The sequence below is a fragment of the Podarcis cretensis genome, assembly GCF_951804945.1.
Source record: "Podarcis cretensis genome assembly, chromosome: 9".
NCBI classification, from domain to species: Eukaryota; Metazoa; Chordata; class Lepidosauria; order Squamata; family Lacertidae; genus Podarcis; species Podarcis cretensis.
In genome coordinates, this window is record NC_137178.1 from 40,638,052 (window position 1) to 40,664,107 (window position 26,056).

Below are 26,056 nucleotides of genomic sequence, written 5' to 3' on the forward strand. Positions count from 1 at the left end.
TATTTTAAATAAAACATTCAAGTTCATCAGTTTAAGCAGTGAAACAGGCTGAGGCTAGCAGATGTGGAAAGAACTAAAGAAATAGCCACAGCCCTCTCCTCATACAGTATCCTGTGATATAGGAAAATGAGGTCTAAAGAGGTTAGCACTGCATTAGCTACAGTGTTCAACTGCATTAGCTGTGGAAAAATCAAAACTCTATTGAAAAAGGTACACCCACTTTTATCCATGTAGCAAGGATATTATGATAAAATGATGATGGACAAGTGGAAGTGCTATTTATGCAGCTTTGAACATACCTGGAAGTGGGCTTTTAACAAATTTCAGCTGGTCATAAAAAATTGTAGCACAGACTACTAAAGAGGTGGCAGCTATTTCAAATATTTGAAGGGCTGTCAGAAAACAACAAATCAGATTTATTTTCTGTTGCTCCAGAGGGTAGGAGCTAAACCCATTGGTTCAAAGGAAAAGAAAAAAATATTTTTAAAAAAGAAAAAAAATGATTTAATGAATAAACATTAGAAAGAACTTCATGATGATATGAGCAATCCGACAGTAGAACAGACCAGCTTGGAGTGTGATGTATTCTCAACTCACTTTTACTCAGTAGACCCATAGGTCATGGCTAACTTAGTTCCATTAATTTCAATGGGTTTACTTTCGGGAATACAACTCTGTCTTCTAGCAACCAGGGATAGATTGCAAAGTCCTGACCGACAACCAGCAATGAATGAATGTTATTTTCAGCCGTGGTCTGCCTTGGGATCATTTATAGAAAATTTTCTGGTTTGCCTTTCAGCCCTCTGGGCCCACCAAGCTCGTTTACATTTATAGCAACAAAACACTATAGTCTTGGTACAATAAAAATGAGAACAGTAAAACAGTTAGAGCATGGTGCTGATAACACCAAGGTTGTGAGTTCATACAGGCCACCTGCTTGTTGGACTAGATGACCCTTGGGTTTCCTTCCAACCCTACAATTCTATGATTCCAAAGTAAACTGACAATAAAAATCCACTAGAGGCCTGCAGAAGCCAACATATCTTGACTAAAAGCCATTACTGAATAGGCCAGTTGAACCTGTCTTGGGAGAAAGAGTTGTTGCTATAGAGAAGGCCCTCTCTCATGCTACCTGCTAGTCTCAATATGATTTGACAGTGGAACATGGCAGCATTACAAATTATAAACATCACTGTTAAAATATTAATAAATGCATCAGAGCAATACCCTCCCTCACCGCACCCGTTGTAAGTCTAACCAAAGGGCAGCAGGTGACTAATTCTGTTCAGCTTCCTCTCAACTCCGAGGAATCACTCTGTGAGGTAATGACCATCACCAATGACTTGTCAAGTCTGAGGAAGCCAAAAGGGAATCACAACTTACAATGAAGAGCTTCCTTCAGAAACAATCTAAAGATAATTACCGATAGTCTTGTTTTCCTTCTTTGTCTCTCATTGCTATGGTGCGCCTAAAAAAATAAGGACAAAAAGTTAGGTTGGTTGACTGGTGCCGACAGTGAGGAATCCCCTCCTGCAGCCAACCTAGCTGACTGCTCGTTGGCAAGTGGGGTTCACTGACATTTTAAGCTTCAAATTTGTCCTTTGCAGCTTCATGGTTACCTGATGTCAGGTGTGGTGCCAGGTGGCCATGGTTTGGAAAAACAGCCTGCTGGATCTAATTTGGCCATAGGCCAGAGGTTCCTCATGGCCACCCTAACAGATAGTTTGGCATTTACTTGTACTCTTAGCAATTTAAATGCTTATCTCCTGAACAGGCAGGATATAAATAGTAAATTATTATTATTATTATTATTCTGCCGACTTCAGCATATTTACATGGGAATCTTCCCACTCACAGAGGCATAATCACATGATTATTTCAGTATGTAGCAGGTAGCAGGGGGGGGAAGAAACCTAGGCGCTTTGGTGGTTGTATGCCAAGTCCATCCTCTGTAGAATTTGACTTTCAGCATTTAAACACAAAAAGGAGAATGTGTAGAAAACCAAAACTACAAATATGGCAGAAAGCCAGATTGCCACAGGCAAGAACCATCACACAGAATTTCAAAGTACTTTCCTCATAGCTACCACATGTCCAGTGGCTGTATGAAGAGGCCATGGGTCCATAATTCAAAATGATTTTGTTTAGGAACAAAGCATCAGATATGTTCAGGATGGCTCTGTGGCTAATAATGCTGCCTTCAATCCCCACCAATGGTAGAATGAAAAACTTACCCACGTTTAAAGTCAAAGGCTCTGGTTTCATTCAAAATAGTTCCTCCATTCTCCAGCTCTTCAATTTGCCTTTGTATTTCATAGTCTTAACAAAAAAAATAAATTAAGCTTAGTTGTGATGCACCGTTGCCTATTTTAAATTTTCAAACCGGGGGGGTTGGGGTTGGGGGTCACACACTTTAAAATGCTTATCAGTGCCAAAGTAAGCCTAACAGAAATATTAGAGAATCACAAATAAACTGAATTGCTTTCTGACATTTAATTTATACCGTTTTTGGAAGGCATAAATTTTCAACACAATCCCATTCCAAAACACCCTGAAGTCATACAGCTGAAATGGTCATTCTGCTCTCATACAGACTAAGACTGACCGCACACTTTTATCTCCACCTTTATTCAAAAGGGCCTTTGTTGGACTAATTTCTTTTGGAGATCAAGAGCAAGTTCTGTGTTTTTTGACTCACCCCGAGATGCAAAAATAACCCGCATATACAGAAATATAATAAATCTGCCTTACTCCAAGTGAGACCACTGGTCCACCTGGCAGTGACAATCCAGGATTAAACTAGAGTCCTTCTGGTTCTCCCTGGAGAGGCCACAGACTGACCTTTGTGTATGCAAAGCATGCACTCTACCACAGAGCTATAGCTCTTCCTCTAACATATAGTGGCACTCATAAATCTTGACTGAGTCCTGGAAGACATGCCCTCTGACATGCTTCCCCACCTGGCCTGGGAGGGTGCGGCTCTGACTGACTCCAGCTACAAAAGCTTAGGCTGCTGAACAGACTCTTGGGCTGAGGTATTATTTAGGGGTTTTTGTTGTGGGGGGTTGTTGCTGTTATATTACTATTTTTGAGTCTCTGTTTCAGATCTTACTATGATTTATGTGGAAACTGAGCAATTTGGTGGTGTACTTTTTGATGTTTTATTGATTGTTTATGACTATTTTTGTTACGTTTTGTGATTACGCATACGAACAAAATGATGTACGGTGGAACCTCAGGTTGCGTACGTAATCCGTGATGGAGGCACGTCCGCAACCGGCAGCGTTCATAACCTGCAGCACTGCGTCTGCACAAATGCGTGACGCGATTTGGCGCTTCTATGCATGCGGCGAAACCCGGAAGTAACCCTTTCCGGTACTTCCGGGTTTCCCGTGGTCCGCAACCTGAAAACATGTAACCCGAAGTATTTGTAACCCGAGGTACCACTGTATGTATATCCCTGCATTGTAGGGGGTTCCACTAGACAATATTCAGGCTCCCTCCCATGTTTCCCTTTCTCTGTTCTGAGCCCAATAATTCTCTTGCATAGAAACACAGCAGCATCCGCCTCTTCATGTGACACTCACATTGCAGATGCACATTCTCTGTGGCTCATATACTCCCACCACCACCACTCTGCATCTCTTGCATCATCTAAGGGAATGTGGCCGTGCTACTATGGAACTAAAACTGTCTTGGGCTAAACAGCAAGCCATTACATTTTGCTTTCTTTGTTGCAGAGGAGGCCCTGCTAACAAAAACCCACCAATCAATTGCCAGCCAAGAAATTATACTTTCCCTGTATTATAACACCACATTTCATGCATGTGTGCACACCTAATGGGCTAACATGCAATATAAGGTAATAACTTAAAACAAGGAAAACAGAATTAAGAAGAACAAATTAAACCAGCATGCTTGCATTTCAGCCAATTAAGTATCGTTTAAGTAGTTTGCAGGCACCTGGTCCTATTGATTACAGAAGTGATGGTACAAGCAGCCATTCCAAAAAAGGAAGGCAGCAAAGAAGTTATGTTCCCAGTCAAGGTTTCCTCCCCCAAAGGCTCGTTCCAATCACTATATTTCTAGACCATCTGTGACCAGGGGCAAAAGAAGCACCCCACTCACACAAAAGCCAAAGGTTTCTACACACAGAGACCGCTATCAATGCAAAACATTATTACAGTTCACAATGATGGATTTCAGCTAGGCTAAAAACATCAAGACAATGCATGCAACTTAGAGGTAGCAGGTTTGTATATATTATTAGCATAACCTGCCCAGTAACAGAAACTGATGTGGTTTTTTTCTGGCATGGGATTCCAAACTCCCTGTCCAGATTTTCATTTGGGAGGAAGTGCTTCACTTACCTATGGCCTTGGCAAGAAATCGGGCACTGTTGATATTCTTCACTTCAGTCCTCACTCCAAGACGTTCTCCAGGGCGATGCACGGATACATTGGCATCTACTCTCAGTTGACCCTCTAAAGAGATATCAGCAGTAGAATGAGATTTCATCAAATGGAATTAATCCCACATTATCTGCAAGTGGTTTGTACAGGGCTTCCAATAAAAAGTTTGGGACAGGGACATGGATTAGCTGTCCCTGAAGAGAATCAAAGGGCCATTTCTTCCTTCATGCCTGCATCTTTCTACACCTGAAGATCTAACAAGAAGGGATTGACAGTTCTGTCAGAGGCAACACACACTGGAATCTCTTCTAGAGATTTGTCCCAAGTCGACATTTCTTACCTGTGAAACAAGCACATGGACATCCCTCTCAAGATAGCAGATGCATACATCTTAAGACACAGAAGCAATTGAGAGAATACCCAACCGTTTCAGAAATCAAATGGAATGAAGCTCTTACATCATTTCCAAGCTTCTAGACTCATTTTGAATAGACTTAAAGTCATTGCTTCAGAGCTATATGGGACTTGTGCAGCCATAGTCTATTTTTTTAAATAAAAAAAATAGAGGACATGCCCCCCATTAAGGTTTTGTAGCTCAGATACAAATTCCTGGCAAGACTACATAGCACAGAGAACTGCGGCACAACATTTGGAATCTACTGTGCAAACTTTGTGCAATGTGACACCTCCTTTAATCAGACTTTGTTTCTTTAGGTTTTAACCAAACTAATAGTTGTACATGAAGGTCCTTTGATGATCCTCCCTGGGAAGAGAAGGGAAATCTGACCAAAGTCCCTAACGGCAGTGAAACCACAAAACGTCAAGACAGAATATGGCTTTTGTCTAGTATGAAACTATCATTTGAGGAGTTCACATGGCTCTGTCACAAAGCCAATTACTGCTCAGGGCAGATTTACTGAAGTGTCCTTGAAAATTTACGCCTCAAGGACAGGTGTCAGAAACCTGTTTTTGCCTTCCCTGCAAGGAACTGTAATCTTTGCCACAAATACAATTTCGAAGCCTTCCCAGCTGCCAAAAAGTGTCATACATATAGCCCTGTAGAAAGTGATGCAGAGGGCAATCTCCTGCTAAAGAGAAAGCTGGGGTAGAAACACCACAACAGCCTTTTCGAGTTATTATTCTTTGCTTTTCCACATCCTTTTAAAAACAGGTATCTAACAGTCTGGCAACCAATATAACCCCCCCCCCCCAACAAATGCCATCCCGCTAAATGACACAGAACACACACTTTTGCATCTTCCTTCTTATCAACACTTAAGTTAATGCCCTTTAAAGTGAAGCAAATATTGGATATTTACACAATGCAGTAAACAGCACAGGAATTGCATTTGTAAAGGATAAAAACTGATTGTCCAGCCAGAGTTAAGTCTTCTCAAGGGCACTTTCCAAAGACACAAGTGCTCCCATTCTATATTTTTGTGAAGAACACTAGGCAAGGAAAAGTGCTGGAGGACAGCGCCCTTCCTTTTAAGGTCTTCTCACAAAGCACATGTATATGGATGCAGTGTTTTTTTCTTTAAAAATGACTCAAGAAAATCACAATTTTATAGTTCACATTGTAAATACAGTAAATGGAAAAAAGTACAAATATTCACAAAATGTTTAGGGGCATGCGTACCTCTGCGTACCCCCAGGGGGAAAAAGAACACTGCATGGATGCAAGGAAATCTCATTGCCAGAATGATGGATGACTGCATGCTGCTGGTTTAGTTGTGGGTATGGATCTGTTTCTCCTCTGATCAACAGCTTCTGGCATACTTCACACATGACGATTTTTACATTATAGTAAAGTATGTATACTGTAAGTGTGAAGTATGAAAAAGCATGAATACAACAAACTTGTGTTTGCAAGCACGTCTATCAAACAAGCACATTTGTCAGAGAGCTAGACTGCTCAAGAAACTGATTGGCTCAATAAATTGATTGGCTAATTTATGAATAAAAGAAGATACGAAGTTTCACCTAGCTCAGTATTGTCCACTCAACATAGTTTCAGGCAGGCCTATCTGGAGATGTTCTTGAGCCAACACATACAGGGGCTCCTCGGTAGGCTTGTTAATGTGAAAAGGGTTCCCTCAAGACAGAAGGCCTGAACATCACTGACTGAAGCCATTGGACCTCTTGCTTATATTGAGAGCTCTATACACAACCAATTCTGTGGTTGCGTATGTATTTCACAAGCGCAGGAACCCAAACACAGCACCAACCAAGCAAACAAAAAAAATCTGCATCTTGTCCTTGAGACACATTTCATACTCCTATGATTCTACAAAATATCTATATGTAAGTAAAGGTAAAGGTAAAGGGACCCCTGACCATTAGGTCATCTCGCTTTATTGGCCAAGGGAGCCGGCGTACAGCTTCCGGGTCATGTGGCCAGCATGACTAAGCCGCTTCTGGCGAACCAGAGCAGCACACGGAAATGCCATTTACCTTTCCGCCTGCTAGGTTGGCAGGAGCTATATGTAAGTACATTTCCCCAAATCCTGAGGACTAGAAATATTTCTCTTTAAAAAAAAGGCAAATATTGTCAGATATTCTATGCCCAGGACCCAATTCCACCGGGCAATAATGAAACTGCAGAGTAACAGAAACTCTGCCTGCATTCCCTAAGACTTGAAATTGTATTTGTATTGAGTGGAAGTGAATCTTTACTACCTGTTCCCTTGGCCCACAATTCATTTGTAGTTCTGATATGTCCTTTATCACAATGCTCTTTCTGGATTAAGTGTCCATTAAGCAATTGCATGTTCCTAGACTCCTAGCTGCAGATGAACTACTTATTGCTTACCCTTTGACAGGTCATACCTTCACCTTCATTTTTAGTTGACTTCAAAGTCCCACTCTTGTAGGTAGCAACCATGTGCTCAATCTACTCCTGGAGACTCTCCTAGACCCAAGGGCACGGCATGGCAATCAGACAGCTAGCATCTCCCCCCAAATGCCTTCACCTTTTCCGATTATCTTGCAATGAAGTCATGTACCTGATCTAGGCACACTGCAGGTACTTGCTACTGAAAGGATGGATGTTGAATTCAGCCTTTGTCTCCACACTCAATTGGAAGATAGATAAGGCAGGAAGGGGCAAACTTATCCTCAATGAGAAATAGCTCAGATAATACAAAAGTAGCCTCTGTATCACTGGCTGAAAAATGAATGTGGCTGAATCTGATAAGACTGCAGGGAAAAAATACCACTAGCAGACAGAGGAGCAAATGGTGCAAGCCCCACAAGAATTTCACAGCCAAAAATCCACCATTGGAAAAAAGGGATGCAAATTAATGTGCATTCCCTGAAAATTATATCTTAAGGAATATGCTCCATGTCAAGGCTTATGGGTGCTTGGTACTTCAGTTAAGTGTTGAAAATAAAAAAAAAGAAGCCATCACAAAGAATACCTAAAAAGATGCCTTGGGCACCATTCAATACAAAAGCAGGAAACAAATGGAAACAAATAAATAATAAAAAAGGATAAAAATCAATGATACCTCTTCCAGGTAAGGCTGCTTTCCTGAAAAAGTTCTTAGAAGCAACTGACACCATCAGCAGCAGGAACTATTGCAACTGTAAGCAGAGGAATTGGTGTTGGGGAAGGCAGCAGACAGCAATGGAAACCTCAAGTAAACTGACAAGGAGTGGCAGACGCCATCATCCACTCCATGCCCCTCTGAGGGTTTATTTGGAAGGCAGCTGCCCTATTTAAGTGGCTACAATTTTTCTCTGCTGATGATTTCTGGAGGGGCAGAAATAAGCAAAGCTGCTGTCCACTGTTCAGAAGCACAGAGCCCACAGCAGACAGCGTGTTTCCTCCTAAATAATTATTGCTGCTTTCAGCAACTGTGAGGCTGCATGCAAAGACGAGAGTATGAAGGAAAGGGGGAGGTGACAAGATGCACACAATATAATAAGGAATTGAGTATGAGTGTGCTTCTTCATGCACTCCACTATAAGTAGTTTGTGGGGACCTTGATCTAGAATGAATTCTGAGGTGCTGGACGAATCCTAACATGCAATTGGTATATGTACACACACGCATATACCCTACCATGTTAAGTGTTTGATATCAAACATCCACTTCCACCCCCATCGCTTGATCCTCCCTCCAAACCCTCCCAGGATTGCTCCCACATAGCTGAGGTGAGCCCAGAGATTAATAGTCGGGTTGCAACTGCAGTCGTTCCAAAGATTCTGCATCACAGCATCACTTGGAAGGAAGGCAAGCAGGGAAGGGGAGGGGGGAGGGAGAGGCAGCAGCACAGAAGCCATCAGTCATTCCCTTCCTGCTAAGATTTATTATGTAAAATTTAGAAAGGCCTAGGAGTACAAAAGAATCTGAGCTGAAGATGAGGCAGCTGGGCCCCTCTTGGGCACCAGAGGCCCAAGTGACCTTAATTCAGAATCAGAAGATTTTGACGAAAGAAAAAGGGAACCAAAACACAACACGGCACCACAACAATACCGAACGATAAGCAGCTGGAAGGCAAAGTAAGTAAGATGCGGTGAAAGTGCCTTTGTGAGAGGAAAATTACAGCTGAGGAATGATAAACATGCCCTCCTAGGTCTCTACCTGCCATGTTTGCTTGGCTGCTCCCAAGAGCCTGCAGGATAAGCTGAAGCTCTCTCACTGCTGCAGCCGCCTCTTCCCCACAGCACATGTCGGGCTCCATGACAACCTCCATGAGGCCAACTCCTACCAGAGACAGACAAGAAATTCTGAGCAGCAGCTTTTGATCTCATGTAAACAGTTCAGACATTCAAAAAGAATAGCCCACGTGAAAAGTGCTTAAGCTTTTGTGTCAGGAGAAACTGGTAATCATTTATTATTTAATCACTGTCAAAACGCTTGGATCTGCAGAACCGGCACATGAACGCTCATTTCCCTCTATCACCAAGAGAAAAAACGAGGTCCAACATTTTTCAAGGGGAAAGCAGACAGCTCCAAAGCAGTGTTGAGTTGATTTAATATTTGTATCCCGCTTTTCCAGCGACAAAATGTTGAGCACAAAGAGGCTCGCAATAATCGCAGTAGCATTAAAACAAACAAACAGACATCAAACACATTGGCATATAAAAGCAAATGGCGAGAACAAATTCATCAAGTAATAAAATTCAACAAAGTCATAGCGACCCATAGTATTGCCAAGACACTTCCTATTGTGTTTGGCAAATTTTTTTTTAAAAAAAAATCAGGCCTGGCAGCACAGGCCACTGAAAAACAGAATTGGCAGCAAGACCCAGCAGGTGGAAGGTGCTTAAACTTTCCCCAACAAATCTCAATCTTTCCCCTACTCAAAATAGTAGGCATGTATGTGTGGGCTGAGATGTTATGGTTTAGCATCTAGGCCATATTGTGCCACACTCAATATATTGTATTAATCCGTCGTCTCACACTTTTCCATTCAGTTCATGTCTAAATCCACATTCCTCCATTCACACTCCTGGCTGGAAGAACCTGGGCTTGAAGAACAGCTCTCTCTGTGTGTGCCTGAGCATGTATGAAGGATCCAGATTCACCTTTCACCTTAGAAAATGGCAAACACAACTGTCATCCAGAGTCCCATCCCTGGATTTACTGCCAGACATGCAGACCAGCTGTAAGAAAGGCATTCTCTTGATGCCCTGATCAAGCCAGCCTTTCAGTTTATGTTTGTGTGTGTAGAACAATTTGAATCAGGAGGTAACACTGACAGCCTCAGACAGAAGCACAGAATGCTGCTGCCTTTTTCCTTTTAAAAAATATAAATAATAGTTACATAGACAAAAGAGTACCAAACCTACCTGCCCTGTTCAAATCCACAAGGGTCTGGCTCCTTAAATCATCATGAAGACTCTTTCCACTGTCTTGCTCCAACTGTATCTGCTTGATCCTCACACTCCTGGTTACCATTTCATTCTGGTTTTTCCCCATGCGCAGAATGTATGACAAGTTCCCATTCACAGCAATGGGAAGTCTTTGCTGAGTGATCTGATAGCCAGCCTGCATTTAAAATTGCAGCAATCAACAATTTTAAAATGGTTGTATATCAACTTTATATTCCAATAGATGGCCCTTTTCTCTAAGCAATTATTAGCAACAAATTCATGCAATACACATTAAAGACTCAGTGTAATCTTTCCCCTTTGCTTTCCCCTCCACCATTCCCCATTAAAATGATTACTTTTTAAACCTAACAGATGACAAGTGACAAGAAGAAACAGGCATTCCATTTCCTATCTGAAGCCCCATTTTTCATATCCAACCGTCCAAAGATCTCCAAAGTAGCATTTATCTTATCTACATGTGTAATAAAACTATGAATCTCATTACAGGCTCTGATAATGCTAGCTTACGGCAGTTTTGCATGAGAAAAACAACCTTGGGGAGTAAGATTGAACTGGCTGACAGAAGGGTCAAGTATCCTCTCCCGCCTGCTATCTCTCCCCTTCACATAAGTCACACCCTGCGTTAGTGTTCTACCCCATTTCCCCCTCGTAACAAACTGGGCATTGCGCACTTAACACACAGTATGGCAAGAGAAAAGGGGCAGACTGCATGTGTTTTGAGCTAACAAAATGTGACTTCTATTGTTTTGTTACAGTGTAATAATACTTTATTATCCTTTTGTGTGTCATATGTTGTTGTTGTTGTTGTTGTTGTTTAGTCGTTTAGTCGTGTCCGACTCTTCGTGACCCCATGGACCAGAGAACGCCAGGCACTCCTGTCCTCCACTGCCCCCCGCAGCTTGGTCAGACTCATGCTGGTAACCTCGAAAACACTATCCAACCATCTCATCCTCTGTCGCCCCCTTCTCCTTGTGCCCTCCATCTTTCCCAACATCAGGGTCTTCTCCAGGGAGTCTTCTCTTCTCATGAGGTGGCCAAAGTATTGGAGCCTCAGCTTCACAATCTGTCCTTCCAGTGAGCACTCAGGGCTGATTTCCTTCAGAATGGAGAGGTTTGATCTTCTTGCAGTCATATGTCATATGTGTGTCATATGTGATTGTACTAAATATAGATTGTGGGGCTAAATTATAGGGAGCCCTGGCTAAAATTAAGGCTTGTGTGTGTGAACCTCAAAGGGAAACTCCAAACCCTAATGAGTGGCTGGATGGTTCTTCTATTTCAAGTTGAACCACAAGCAGAACCCCTTTTAAAATGCTCAAAAAATAACAAACAGAATTGGCAGTCAACATCTCTTTAATCAACACCCAGAATGGAATTTTGTTGTTTATTTTCATACAGTCTTTGTATACGGTACCATGAACACACTTTCAAATTCCCACTCACATATAAACTTGCAACAGTCAAAGTAGACAATCATGGATCCCCCACCCACTTGTTAAGGTTTAAGAGGAACCACATGGCTTCCCGCCCTCGTTGTTTTTAGGCTAAAAACCACTTGTGGTCTCTGCATGTGCATACTGCACCTCTTCCCAGTGGAGCCCTCATCAGCCTCAGGACCAGTAGTTCTGACTGAGAAAACAGCAGAGCAAGGAAGGATAAACACCTTTTCCCCAGCTCCACAACCCTTCCCCATGGCAGATTTTATACTTTTAAAAAGGCCAGGTGATTTGATTAGAGATCTCCCACTTCATGTTTAGTTTAGCCTAGGTGACCTTTGGCAACCTCTATCTCTTAATCTAATCTACCCTGAAAGGTTTTTATACAGGTGTAGAAGTCAACAATGACAGCAATTTATTAGGGGGCTTTCTTACTAAACACTTCTAAGGAGATACTCCCTCCCTACCATTTCATCCCATCCCCAGAATATGGGGCAGTGGTGGGGAACCTAGTCTGGCCAAATCTGCCAAGTAGGTGAGGCCAACCACTTGTCAATCACCTCACCTTATAGTGATATCAGGTGATGCTGCCCTCTGAATACCATATTGGTAGGACCTTCAAACAGTCTTTAGTAAACAATCCACACTGCTCGCAGGAATGTTTACAAAGGGCTTTCAAAGAGCCCTTGTGCTGTTCCTTCACGTTTCCACAAAATGGAGGTTTGAAGGCGCACTGCAGTGCACATATCCAAACTGCTTCTTCAAATGGATGCATGATATTAGGTGGGTCATGGCTCCCCCAAAATAGCCAGGTGGGCACAGGCTGGCTGGAGGTTCTCCACTCCTGATGCAGGTATTTTCTGCAGAGAGCAGAAAAAACTATCATGGATCTTTAGTATTACAATTGTGGCTTCAAGGAAAAACAAAGGCCCCATTTAAATTTTAAAACAATAAATCCTGACTGTTTGATGAATTTGAACGGACGGGTTTCACTTTAGATCTGAGCTTTGCCTCATTACGTTTGAAAAAGCAAGTCTGGTCCTAATATAAGCGTCATGTGTAATATCAGCAGGTAATAACTGCATGATTTTTTAAAGTCTTCTTCATTTGCTTTTGCGACCAGCAACATGTAAAAACAGGATGTTGCATTTCAGAGCCTTTAAAGTAACGAGAACTAATGCCTGTGATGTCTACAGGACCATAATGCAGATTTGTAATACATTCGTTTCAAACGCAAAGATCAATATCAGACTGTTTGTCTTAACCCTAACAGACAATTAGAGGGAATAGAGGAAGTCTGGCCCTAGCAGCGCCTTCTCTCAATTTAATTATCCAAAGCCATTGGAAACATGAGGCGCAGGACTGCAGTCAGCAATCAGGACAATCACCTTCAATCAGAAAGAGCCTGGCTACAGCTGCCTATTCATCAGGGCTCAGTGCTTGGATGGGCAAAACAGTGGCAGAGAACAAAAAACCATCTCTTCTCCCAGCCTGTTTTCCCCATCAGTTCTCCAGGCTTGCCCCTCTTCCGATTTGCCGAGGGACAAAGCTCAATACATACTCACAGGCAGATCTGCATAGAAATAGTGTTTCCTGTCAAACAAGGACTTCTTGTTTATGGTGCAGTTCAGCGCAAGGCCCGTCATCACTGCGGCTTCTACACATCTCCTGTTGAGAACCTAAAGAAACATGACAGATGACTTCATTCAGATACCCAGTATGAAACAAATGCCTCTCCCACACACTGCCTTTTAAACAACGCACATTCCACTTTGCTTGCCTTCAAGAAGCATTATCTGTCTTTTTCGTGCGTGGGAAGCTCAGCCTCAGCAGCAAAACGCTGGAGCCTTATGCAAAAGAGTATCTTCCCATGCCAGAGTGAGTGGGGTGGAAGCTGCTGCTCAGGGATAGAAACATGCTTTGAACATATGGCACATCTCAGGTTTAAGGTTTTGGTTCCCACCCTTGCCAGCTACTGATGTAAGTGAAAAACAGGCAAGGGTCAACTCACAGGAAGGGGTTCCTATAGCGCTACAGTAAAGCTCAGATGCTTCAGAAGGCAACTGAGGACCAGAGCAACATGGGACATCTTTCCAGGCATTTTCTTTGTGTCATTTGGATTTGAAAGACCAAGGAAAAGTGTGGATACACAGAGGGTAAGCAGCAAGCAAGTGTAATTTCTGACACTGCACAAAATCATTTTTGATTGTGGGGCACAGATAAGCCTCATAACAAGCAATAAATAAAAGTGAAATCCAGTGTCATATCCACACCATATATTTAAAGCTGTTTTATCAAGCACGGCTTCCTTCAAAGGGTGCTGGGAACTGTAGCTCTGTGAGGGGCCTCCTGATAACTTTCAGCACCCTTAAAGTAGTTTTCGGGATTCTTGGAGGGAAGCCATGACTGTTAAAGTCATATAACAGTGCTTTCAGTGTATGTTGTGGGCATGGCCCTACTCTCCATTCTCATGCCAAGGGATGTCAATTTATTTATGTGCCAACTCACCTTCCAAATCCTCAGGATTTGGAGTGGAAGGGGAGGGGGACACTCAGACTGACTATTTGATAACGCTCAAAATCAGATTTCCAAAATTCTTCTAATATAAGGACATGGGTATTTATTTGTTCAGGCCAGGTTAATACAGCTTTAAGTCAGGCTTGGGGAACCTGCGGCCCTCCAGATGTTGTGCTCCAATTCTGTTGTCGGCCCCAGCCACATGGTCAATGGTCCAACGCTGTTGCTGTTGTATCCGGAGGGCCATAAGTTCTCCATCCTTCCCTTAAATTAAACGGAAAGAAATCACCAAGCTTCCTTTAACATGGAGCTTCAAAGTGTGCCTATTGTCACCGATTTCAAATGGCAGCTGAACTGCCATTATTCTGTGCTCCATCATAGTATAGATGTCTGGAATAGCAAGATGAAGAAATTATTGCTGTTCTGCAAGGAACTTCCTCCACTTCAAACATTTTCTTTCCTCCTCCCCTCTACCATGGCTTTCTTCGTGGAGGATGTAATGCCCGTGCTTTCTAGGACAGGAGCGTCAACGTGTAGAAATGTAAGAAGCTGTGTTGTATTTAGTCAGAGCATTGGTCCACATAATAAAATGATGTCTACACTGACTGGCAGTGGTTCTTTCTTCTTAGACTTTCGCAGCCGTACCCAGTGGCACTGAGGATTGAACCTGGGATTTTATGCATATGCAAAGCAGATGCTCTACCATTGAGCAATGGCCCTTTCCAAACAAAAAGCCAGTCTGTAAATAGGACATACAGTTCCAAATCTTTCCTGAGATATATACCACTTGGCTATGATATGTGTCAAGTCTTAGTCCCCTGCCCCAAGGAATTTAATGATTTGGCTTTAGAATTAACTCAGTCCTAGAAGCAAGGTCCATATAGTTAAAGCTATGGTTTTCCCAGTAGTGATGTATGGAAGTGAAAGCTGGACCATCAAGAAGGCTGATCAACGAAGAATTGATGCTTTTGAATTATGGTGCTGGAGGAGACTCTTGAGAGTCCCATAGACTGCAAGAAAATCAAACCTATCCATTCTTAAGGAAATCCATTCTTAAGCCCTGTGTGCTCACTGGAAGGACAGATCCTGAAGCTGAGGCTCCAATACTTTGGCCACCTCATGAGAAGAGAAGACTCCATGGAAAAGACCCTGATGTTGGGAAAGATGGAGGGCACAAGGAGAAGGGGACGACAGAGGATGAGATGGTTGGACAGTGTTCTCGAAGCTACCAGCATGAGTTTCACCAAACTGCAGGAGGCAGTGGAAGACAGGAGTGCCTGGCGTGCTCTGGTCCATGGGGTCATGAAGAGTTGGACATGACTAAACGACTAAACAACAACAGAAGCAACCCAAAATCTGAATCTAGTGAGGTAATGAGATACAGACATACATTTGAAGGAAAATGACATATAACAAACAAACAAACAAACAAATATCTAGGATGCTGTTAAAACTTTTGTGTAACTGGTATGGCTTCTTGGGTGTTCGTTATACATTTGAGAAAACTGTTGAGCCTAACCTAAAAATGTGTAAAATACAGCAGAAATGTATACAGCAGAACGGGATCCAATTAGTCCTGACTTGTTGACCAAAATGAGAGATTGCCAACACTGTTGAAGTATTAAATTGTTTTAGTGTCAAAATAATAGTTTCCTATGCAGGAAGTGTTTCTGGTGTCAGTTGTAAATTTTCTCTTCTACAAAATAAAAGAATATCCATAATTGTCTCTCTCCTGGCATTTTACATTGGTTTTTAACTGTTCAGCTATCTGCATGAAACTGGAGCCCCCCCCTTTTTTTGGCCACTTGGGTTTCATCACTGTTTTATTTAAAAGCATTTCTAGAGTTTTAAAGGGTAAAACTTATGTAGAACTTAGCTGAAAGCTTCAGACCACTTATGTGGGTTTCAGTGCTTCCACACCAACAGCCCACAACCCTGGGGGGGAAGTAAGCAGTAAAAGGTATGTAAACAATATGTCTGCTACTGGCACAAGCAAGCACATTTGGGCAGCTGCTATACTGATCCTACAAGAAAAGAAGGACAACAATATGCAATTGTTTATACATGTGTGTGTTTAGGGTAGGCCAATGGCTAATTTTGACAAAGCAGCTTAATGCCAAACGTGTGTGTTTGTGTATCTGTGGAGAGGGGAGGAGATGAGATCTTTAATCCCAGACTGGATGACCTTCCAATTTGGGATTCCCAAAATCCATGGTTTTACAGAAAAAAACTAAAACACCAAAAAAAAGGAAACTTAAATCTATTATAGATGTTTAGGAGCTATTACAAGTTTATTGATTCACTAATCTACCACAACTGTGTTGTTAGAAAGCAGCTCTTGCATAATAAAGCCCTCAAATATTGGCGTTTGTGGAAAAGAGAAATTCAATAAAGGCAGTCCTGCATTACCAGCACAAATTGGAAAAAGAGATGTTCTCAGTGCTAATCATCAATGTGCATGTATTGGTTTAGTTCAGTGAATGGGCTGGATCCTTCTTCCAGATAAATAACCCATCACATTCAATCCCTTGCTACCTCAAATGAGGTGCCATTAATAATTACATAAGGGATTTGCCAAAGTTAATAATGAACTGTGCTCTTTATTTTTTATTCTGCCAATGCAAAACTAATTTAAGACAGATCAAAGAAATATTTAGATACTGTAGTACAGAATAATGAAGACCACAAAAAAATCCCTTTGCAGACACAAGACCTTTTCCAGTAAACAAAATGATTCTTCCTCAACATTCAGCTGTAGACATCATTCCCCAGGTGACAGATTAATCTAAATTAATTAACTATTGATATGGAACTTCAGGTTCAAAATAATTAAGCTCTACACTCTCCTGGTTTAACTTTTCCCCAGCTATAAAAAATGTTGGCACACAACTAGGATTGCAAAAGTCTCAGTGTTGACCTCATTTGGCACCTACTGAAGTTGAAATCAATATAAAATTCATAGTAACCAAGCGAGTAGATTTAAGCTGACTAAATATTATACACCCATTTCATGAAAGACCCTGCTCGCTACATCAAATTCATGGCATGAATGACCAAACTCTCCATCCAGCAAATGCCCAGTGGCAGTATGCAATGTTTAAAAAGCAGAACAGCCAATTTGGTAAAAATGTAGCCAAACAAGGGATTAATTTCATGGTATAGCGAAATTCAAGCTGGAGACACCCCAATTTGTAGCGCTCTCTCAAGAAATGCACTGTGCCAGCTTTAAAACTAGGATTTCAGAAATATTTTTAATGCGGAATGTTAATGGGATGGTGAGGTGGTAATTAGGAATTGTTTCCTTGCAGGTTTTAGGAAGAGGACACCAGTGAACTCTGTGAAAGAGCCCAAAGTATAAGGCCATCTTCCCTAACTGGATGCAAGCCCCAACCCTATGCAGCCAACTTTGTGTGCATCAGGCGTCGTCAGTGTACCATTGCTACTAATGCCCAACCAGTGGGCATATAACTCTGTGTGAGCTGTACGACTTTTTGGGAGATTTGTAGCTAAACATATGGGCTGCCCTTCTGGCAAAAATGCCTCCCACGACAACCAGCCATATAAAGTAAAAGATAACTTTGAGGGCATTAAAATCACTTAAAACAATCCCTTCTTGTGTGTCCTTGAGTTCTCCATTTTGTTTCAGTCTGTCTGAGAGTACAATGAAGTTCAAAGCAGAAGAGATGCATGGTGTATGTTCTCTCACCACCCACCCCTCCTATGGGGATAATAGCTTTGAATGAGTGATCTAGACTAGGACAATGATGCAGGTAAAGTGTTAAATCTCACCTTTCCCAGCATCAGTCTCAATTGCCTCTCCTGCATGACTGCTTTTAATGCCCACCTCCCCAAAAGTCCTCCCCACAGATGATTAGTTAGAAGATCTCCTGGTGTCTGTTTTCCAACCTTCAACAGTGCTGGGAAACATGTTGTTTGAATCTGCTATAAGAAAGTTTGGCAATTACTGCATAAATATAAACAGTCTTGTGTTTAAAACAACTGAAATTTTCATATGCAACTAAAGTATCTAAAGGACTACTTCTTCCATCTGTTAAGTTTAAAGCAGACAGAATTTTAAGCCTAAAACAGATGCCAAATCACATCTGGAATAATACTCCATTAACTAAATTGTGCAACCATTAAGATGTTCATGCACAGTAAAGTACCCTGTTAAAACGAGGAAGGTACCATTACTCTTGCCTAAAACCATAAAATAAAATAAAACCTATGAAGCAGTAATACTAATAAATAAAAATAGAATTCCATATCACATTCTGACACTTGAGTACTAACATTTTTAAATATCCACTTTCAACTTATCTACCAAAAACTGCAAAGGAAAATATATTTTTTTCTTTCCCTCTCCTTGCACAGATAAAAGCCTCTGCTTGAGGTGAACAAGAGCAGATCACGAATTTTTCATTAGGTTAGCCATCAAGCTGACTACTAATCAGGAGCTCTTATCTCAAAGGAAGGCTGTTTCAGCTTAGGCTCAAGATTTCTCACTAGGGAACAACTGTAAAAGGAACAACCATTTCTACTTAAAATGTACAGAAATCCAGAAGAATATGGCAAGATGCATGCAGGCTGCCCTCACACATATTCCATGTGTGCTTAGGGACAATCTTCACAAGTAACTTTATTTTGCTTTATTTCTTTATCTAGGCACTTCTAAGGTGCTATGTATGTTTATATTTATCAGGATTAACCCTCCCAAGGTAGCTCACAACATACAACTTTATTGGTATAGATACAGCAAAAATACACTGTACCACAACACACACTCATTTTTGCCTCATGTAGGCAATTCTGATGGACAACAGCTCTACAACACTTCAGATGGGTGTTCCTCAGTCATAACCCAGGACCCTGCTACAAGACACATCAACAGCTGCATCCAGGAATTTTTGTTTGTATAGCACAGGCTCCGTTACAAATAAAAAAATAGCACAAAGGTCATCTTTGCTTCCCACAAGAGGTCTAACTACATTTAACTGCCATACACGTATAACAAAACCATCAATGGATTTTATCCATTGATGGTTTTGTTATACGTGTATGGCAGTTAAATGTAGTTAGACCTCTTGTGGTCTAAATGGATTTTATCCATTTATGCCCTTAAATCCAGAAAGGGTTTGTTGATACCAATTTCTTGCCAATCCCTCCTACTTACTGCAGCCCTCTCTGCTGTATCCCATTCTGGGTTCAACCATCATTAACAACTAGAAGGGAGAGAACAGTTGGCTTAACTGGGTTAGAGGGAGACGGTTGAAGATAGGGGTGTCCCAACTTACGTGAATGGAAGCACTTTATGCAAAGGCAAAAGGCACCATTGGATACCACCCAGTAGGTTTAAGGCTTTTTCTTCATGCGTACTAAGTCTGTCCAAAATGAGGAATATAACAATACTAAACTATGCTGAAAGCTGATTGGCCACACCTAGCAGTATCTCTCTCCACATGCAACTTGTTCAATATCCAATAATCTTATTGCAGCAGATGCCAGTCTCTTGTTGAGGGACATGGCTCAGCAGTACAGCACATGTTTTGTATACAAAAGGTCCCAGCGTCTCCAGTAAGGAACTGGGGAAAAGTAGGCCAAGCAGACAATGGTGAGCTAGCTGGCCCAATGGTCTGACTTGGTATAAGGCAGTTTCCTATGTTTCTATACATACCTACAGAAAAACACAAGCAGAGGTAATCTTACTGAATCCCGCCAAATAACTTATGCTGGAGCATTAAAAGGCCAGAACCTAATTTTGCGTATTAAAATAAGTCAATAATTTCAAACTGCTTGGCCAAATTCTATACTTTGGTTAGGAAATCAGTCAGGAAGGCTCACAATCTTCCACTCACTTGCAGGCAGAGGGCAAGTTTCAAAGTAAGCATTCGGGTGGCAAACTACCCGAAGCTCATGTTGTAGATTGCTATGGCAGCAGGGAAACACCACCTTGCTGTAAAAGGCTAGCAGTGTTTAAAGCTGAAGGAAAATCAGAGCCTGTGGACCAGTGGCTCTTCCAAGTCCAGAGAACCAAACCCATATTACTTTCCCTGTTGTAGCAGGAGAAGCAAAGGAACAATCTCTATTAAGTCTTGGGGGTGCATGTGAGCCAGCTGTAAGGACAGATGTTGTTTTTTTTGTTTTGTTATTAAGCTTATTATAAGTACATGTAACATGGATGGTGCTCTGTTAAATAATGGTGATTTATTTGAAGTGGTTATATTTGTATCCTGCTTTTCAGGCAAATATTGTATGCCGAAACAGCTAATACTAATATTTAAAAAAAAGAAAGTGAGACAAGAGGCACTGCCCTCTAGTTTACAAATTTAAAAAGGGAAGATTACACAAAAAGGAATCAATGTGGATGGAAAAGGTAGAGGGAAATTAGAGGGCCAGTTGCAAGCTGCTTGTTCCTTCTTAGATAGAAGTGTTTAAATGGTCTAGTATCCCTTTTAAACATTATGACTCTTAATAATTTTAAAAACCTGAAGAATTAATGGTGGCTGCCTGTTCCTGTTTGATAAGACAGGCTTTGTTGTTGAAAATTCAACACTAATATAAGCATTCAATTCAAACTTACAGGTAGAGTTCCAGGTAGAGAAGCATCAAAAAAAGATACTAAGGAGTTAGGTGCTGCTGCAAACTGGACTTGTGAACCAGAGAAAAGCTTTGAGTTGGAGCAGATCTGTGCATGAATTTCCAGGCCTACCACTGCTGCCCAGGGAACATTCCTAAAAGAAAGTCAAAAGAAATATTCACTAGCTGGGTTGATGCAATTCAAATTTCTAAAACAGCTGGGGTGTGGTGTGGTGGTGAATACAAATGTCAAAAGTATCAGAGTTCAACAGTATGCTGGAGCACACTACAAGCCCACAAATGCTGTATAATGAACATCAAAAGATGTTGTGAAATGTTTTCATAAACAGCTGAAAATTGTACAAAAAGCAGCATGTTAGAAGGCAAAAAGAAACCCACATCCTGAAAGCCTTACATTGATTTAAAGAGCATTTCAGAAGTTAATTTTATCCACAAAGGGTTTGTTGGACAGGTATCCAATTTTGTACCCAGTGGAGACTATGAAATAGAAAATAAATATTAATTGATATCCTTCTATGTATGAGAAATCTCCAACAGACAGGTGGCATATTCAATTATGCATATGCTGTCAGATGGTCACTTTCAAGCTGGGAAAGGTGGGTCTACAGAGCACTATTAGTACTGGATTAGCATAAACATCAGTAGTCTGGAAATAGAGAAATCATCTTTTCAACTCAAGAGATGGTTCTCTGAACAGGAAGAACAAGCCCCTTCCTATCTGCTGAAAAGTAATTGCAGCTCTCACATCCATAATCTTTATATGAGCAAGAGAACAGTCACCTTTACTGCCTGAACCGCTTGACAGGTTCTGGAAGTAATTATCTGGACTTGTACAAAGAAAAGACACAAATATCATATTTCACTGGTGAAGTCAAGCTTACGCTGTAGCTATGACAGAAGTACTTAGATCAAGATGGGAGATTAGGAAAGCAGAAAAGCTCTAAGCAAATACATCAAATATAGTGCTTTTTTCAAACATTAAGACATTAAGACAACCAAGACCAAAGTTCTGTTTCTCTATAATGGAATTATTCAAACAAAGTGAGCTTCCCATTCTCATCTCATTTATTATAAAAAGTAATTAGGAGTTATTGTTGAATATTGTTTTAAGTTACTATTCTGCTTAAATTCAAAACGTATCGGTGGGGGAAAAGGATGCAAAAGATATATATATATATCTGGGTGGGGTACCTGTGGCCCTGCAGGTGTTACCGGATTCTCACTCCCATCATCCCTGACTACTGACCAGGCTGGCTCAGATTTATAGGAGCTGAAATCCAACAATAGCTGGAGGGCCACAGGTTCCCCATCCATGGGATATTTATTCAACAGAACTTTACAGAATAAATTATGGAACAACATGCATTTAGAACTAAAATGGCATATTTTGCCACAAAGGTTACACAGGGGTCAGCAAACTTTTCCAGCAGGGGGCCGGTCCACTGTCCCTCAGACCTTGTGGGGGGCCGGACTATATTTTTTGGGGGGGAAATATGAATTCCTATGCCCCACAAATAACCCAGAGATGCATTTTAAATAAAAGGACACATTCTACTCATGTAAAAACATGCTGATTCCCGGACTGTCCATGGGCTGGATTTAGAAGGCGATTGGGCCAGATCCGGCCCCCAGGCCTTAGTTTGCTTACCCATGGGTTACAGGATTGGGTGGGAATCCCAAATTGTACCTTCTATAAAAGAGCACCATGATCTTGGCATGATGTCTGTCTTAGTGTAATTTCCAGAGGGATAGCTACGCTTGTGGTTTCTACTGCAACACCAACTAAGACTCTCATGGCACTTTGAAGACCAACAAATTTATTGTTTTATTAGCTTTTGTGGACTGGAGTTGACTTTATTGACTGAATGATACTCCGGTGACACATCTGATGAAGTAAACTCTAGTCCACAAAAAACTGGTGTCTATATTTTAATTTTTAAATATGCCACAAGACTCTTTGTTGTATTGTAGATAGCTTAAAAACCACAACAAGCTGATTTTAATGAAACAGTTTCTCATGTGTGCTTGAAACTGCAATTTAAAGGCTGCTCCAAACGTCCAAACGTATCGTTTATTATACAGTTATAGGAAAAGAAGGAAGTAGATGTACAGACATCATAATCCAATCTGCACGTACTGTATATTTATTTTTTGTGATGCATGCATAGGAACATAGGAAGCTTCCTTACACTGAATCGGACAATTAGTCCATCTAGGTCAGTACTAATTTCATTAACTGGTAGTGGTCCCCAAGGTTTCTAATGGGGTATTCCCAGTCCTTCCTGGAGACTTGAAGCCAATACCTTCTGCATGCAAAGCAGATGCTCTACCATTGAGTTAAGAACCGTCTCCTGTATGCCAGGTGCTGCACATTTTGCTCTCCACAAACTTGTGCCACTGGTAAAAGGAACACTTGCACTTTTTAAAAACCCATAGTACTGGGTTTTTAAAAATGGGTAAGAAATGTATACTTTTTGACACGGTCCTCAGTCTATTTGTATAAACCTTCATTTTATTTTAAACTTTGAGAAACAAGCTTTTTTTGTGTGGAGCAGTGGGTGGGGGAGACCAGGGATTGCGGTTTGTTAGCTACCTTATTCTACTACCGCTCCTATCCAGACCTTTGCGACAGTCAGATTAAAAATTACTCTGCGTCGTGAAAGTGGGGAAAAAAGAGAACGGGGGAGGCTGACAAAAACGCAGAATATCACCCTAGGGAGACGAAATGCATGAAGCACAAATAAACATTGCAAGGGATGGAAGCGAGAATATGCAGCAGGAGTCCTTCCTCTACCCAGCCCGGTTACTCCTCCTCCCTGTCGTACCGTTTATGCTTCTCTGTCATCTCTTTCGCACTCCGGCAGAGCGCGCTAGCGGCCACCGGACTCTCCGGGCCGCGCAGTTCGGCGACATTCCCGACGCTGCGATGCCCAGCCCCGAGCCAAACCCGGCAGCGCCGCAGCACGGGCGCCGCCATTTTGCTCGGAGTTTGTGAGGCGTCAGGTGATCCACCTCCTCTTGCGGCGCCTCCTGGGAAATGCAGTCCCGACCGCGCGCCGACTAGAGGAAACGAAGGGAAGCAAAAAAGCATTTCCCGTGGTGCACCGCGACGGATCCCTTCTAAGTCCAATGGGGAGAGTAGTACGGAGAGAGGGCGAGCTGATCTGTTGCAGCCGTTCCTGCCGGTGGATATAGGCCGATGGTTCACGCTCCCTCTGGTGGCAGCTGGGCGGGTGGGGTGCAAAATTAGGTGCCTGTGGTCTGGAATCAAAAGGAACCTAGGGCAGTACAAAACAAAATAAAAAAATAAAAAAATTCCTTCCAGTAGCACCTTAAAGACCAACTAAGTTAGTTCTAGGTATGAGCTTTCGTGTGCATGCACACTTCTTCAGATGACTATGGCAGACCAACACGGCTACCTATCTATAACTAGGGCAGTACAGTATACTGTAGAGTAGTTTGCCTGTTCCACTGGTTCACCTCTCTCTCTCTCTCTGTACCCAGTTCACGTACAGAATCCTCTTTCCTATGTCCGTTGCTCCTTATCTGACTCCATTTATTTTTCAAGTGAGATATAATCTTACAAGATACCCAGTAAACGTGAAAGCACGGAAATTATACTTTTTAAGATGCATGCACCAGACGAGTCCGGCTTTCACAGAAAATTATGCAATGGAAAGTTCAGTAATTTATCTGGAAATTCTATTCTTTAGCACTGGAGCATCTCCCTGTAATGTGAGCAAAACAATTTCATGCTGAAATGGTGATATGCTCAAGATTATTTATAGCTGTTGAGGGCTGATTTCATTTTTGTTTAAATCTTATCAGGGTTTGGCCTGGTATTGTTTCGTGGTGGAAGTGTCTGTTCCATCACAAAAATATGTGCATAATCATTGTGGTATGTTGTCAGTCACTTGTAGGTGTTTTATTATAGGAGCAGCTGGGATACTTTAATAGGCAGGCTGCTATAAATAAAATACATTATTTTCTCTGTCATTTACCCTAAGGGAGTGAATCGCTGTTTCTTTTCCGTAAGTGGATATCTTGAGGCTTGATCTCTTGTATGCCCTTGAAAAGATGGACATTCAATAGGTAAGGTACAAGTTGTGCCAGCGTTTCCTCTCTCACTCTGTTACACAGCTATTACACTCTCATTATATTACACAGCTTATTATACTATTGCTGTATTGCCGTTTTTAACTCATTTCTTGCCTATTTGCTACCCTGAGACTCTTTTTCCCAAGACCACATGCAAACGAAAGACCTTGTGGATGTTTCCTCAGTTCAAAACAACAGGATGAGACTGGGTCTACATATGCAGCAGAATGAGGTGGGAGGTCTGCATGGACTGTGTGACTTCAGACAACAGATGGGAAATCACATTTTGTAATGCTCCCTTGTGTGAACTTGAATGTGAGAAGAAAACTAGAACAACTCGGTTAGAACCTTGCTCCCTGATATGCTAGCTTTTTACCTGCAATGAACTTTTTGTTGTTGTCATCAAATGTAAGATAATAACAAGAAATGACATATTCTACCTGCAGCCCAAAGTGGTGGTACAGCCCACACTAAATACCCCCCCCCAGGTGTCCCACAAATAATTCTGTGGCATGTATAGCATATATATTGACTAGACTTGATTGTGAAGATTTTGGCTAGCACCTGGATCAGTGTCTAGAATGTACTTGGCAAAACGGGGCTGCGGTTTCACAGTTGGCACCGAAGGCAGTTATAGACACTAGTTTAATATTGTACAAACAAATGGGCAAGAATATACCACAGATGCCAGCTGAACAGGTAAATGGCATAAAGAACAGAACAAACAGACCTGTGATCTACATTCCCAGCCCCCTGAGGCTTCACTTGAATGTGCACTAGATGCTGTTTGTGTCATCTTTGTAGGACACTTGCTTGAAAAGATGATGAGTCATGGGCACTTTGAGTCAGTAGCTGTGATATTATCCAGTAGAGGACAGTGGAGTACACAAGGCCCCAGCCAATATTTTACATTCCCTGAACCATAAAAAAGCTGCAGAAAACAGGGTAGGACACTTTTTCCCCCTTTAGAAAAGGGCACAGTGCTCTATAGAATAATTGCCCAAGTTTTCTGCTTTTGGCTGCAAATAATTATGAAGTATATGAAATTAACGTGGCGTGTAGAAAGCGAGGGACATAAGGAATGGATTGTAAAGCATTCTTCATATTAAAAGTGCTATAGAAATGATAAATGCATGCTTATAATTCTCTATA

At 41.6% G+C, this 26,056-nt stretch overlaps 1 protein-coding gene across 6 annotated transcripts in view; it reads right to left on the reverse strand.

The window, feature by feature from the left end:
- The window catches only part of GATB (glutamyl-tRNA amidotransferase subunit B), a 59,268-nt gene extending 35,449 nt beyond the window's left edge, over positions 1-23,819 (reverse strand). For 5 of the 6 annotated variants that reach the window (XR_013842369.1, XR_013842370.1, XR_013842371.1 and 2 more), the window contains exons 1-8: positions 23,632-23,819; positions 20,790-20,940; positions 13,258-13,371; positions 10,212-10,410; positions 9,001-9,123; positions 4,371-4,484; positions 2,235-2,319; positions 1,424-1,468 (exon numbers count right to left, since the gene is read on the reverse strand). Coding sequence is in view for 2 of the 6 variants with exons in the window: in XM_079990462.1 (XP_079846588.1) it covers positions 1,424-1,468; positions 2,235-2,319; positions 4,371-4,484; positions 9,001-9,123; positions 10,212-10,410; positions 13,258-13,371; positions 20,790-20,940; positions 23,632-23,783 (983 nt within the window). In the remaining 4 variants the exon portion in view is untranslated. The remainder of the gene's footprint in view (positions 1-1,423; positions 1,469-2,234; positions 2,320-4,370; positions 4,485-9,000; positions 9,124-10,211; positions 10,411-13,257; positions 13,372-20,789; positions 20,941-23,631) is intronic. The other variant, XM_079990463.1, reaches the window with a different exon arrangement.
- Positions 23,820-26,056: the final 2,237 nt, after the last annotated feature.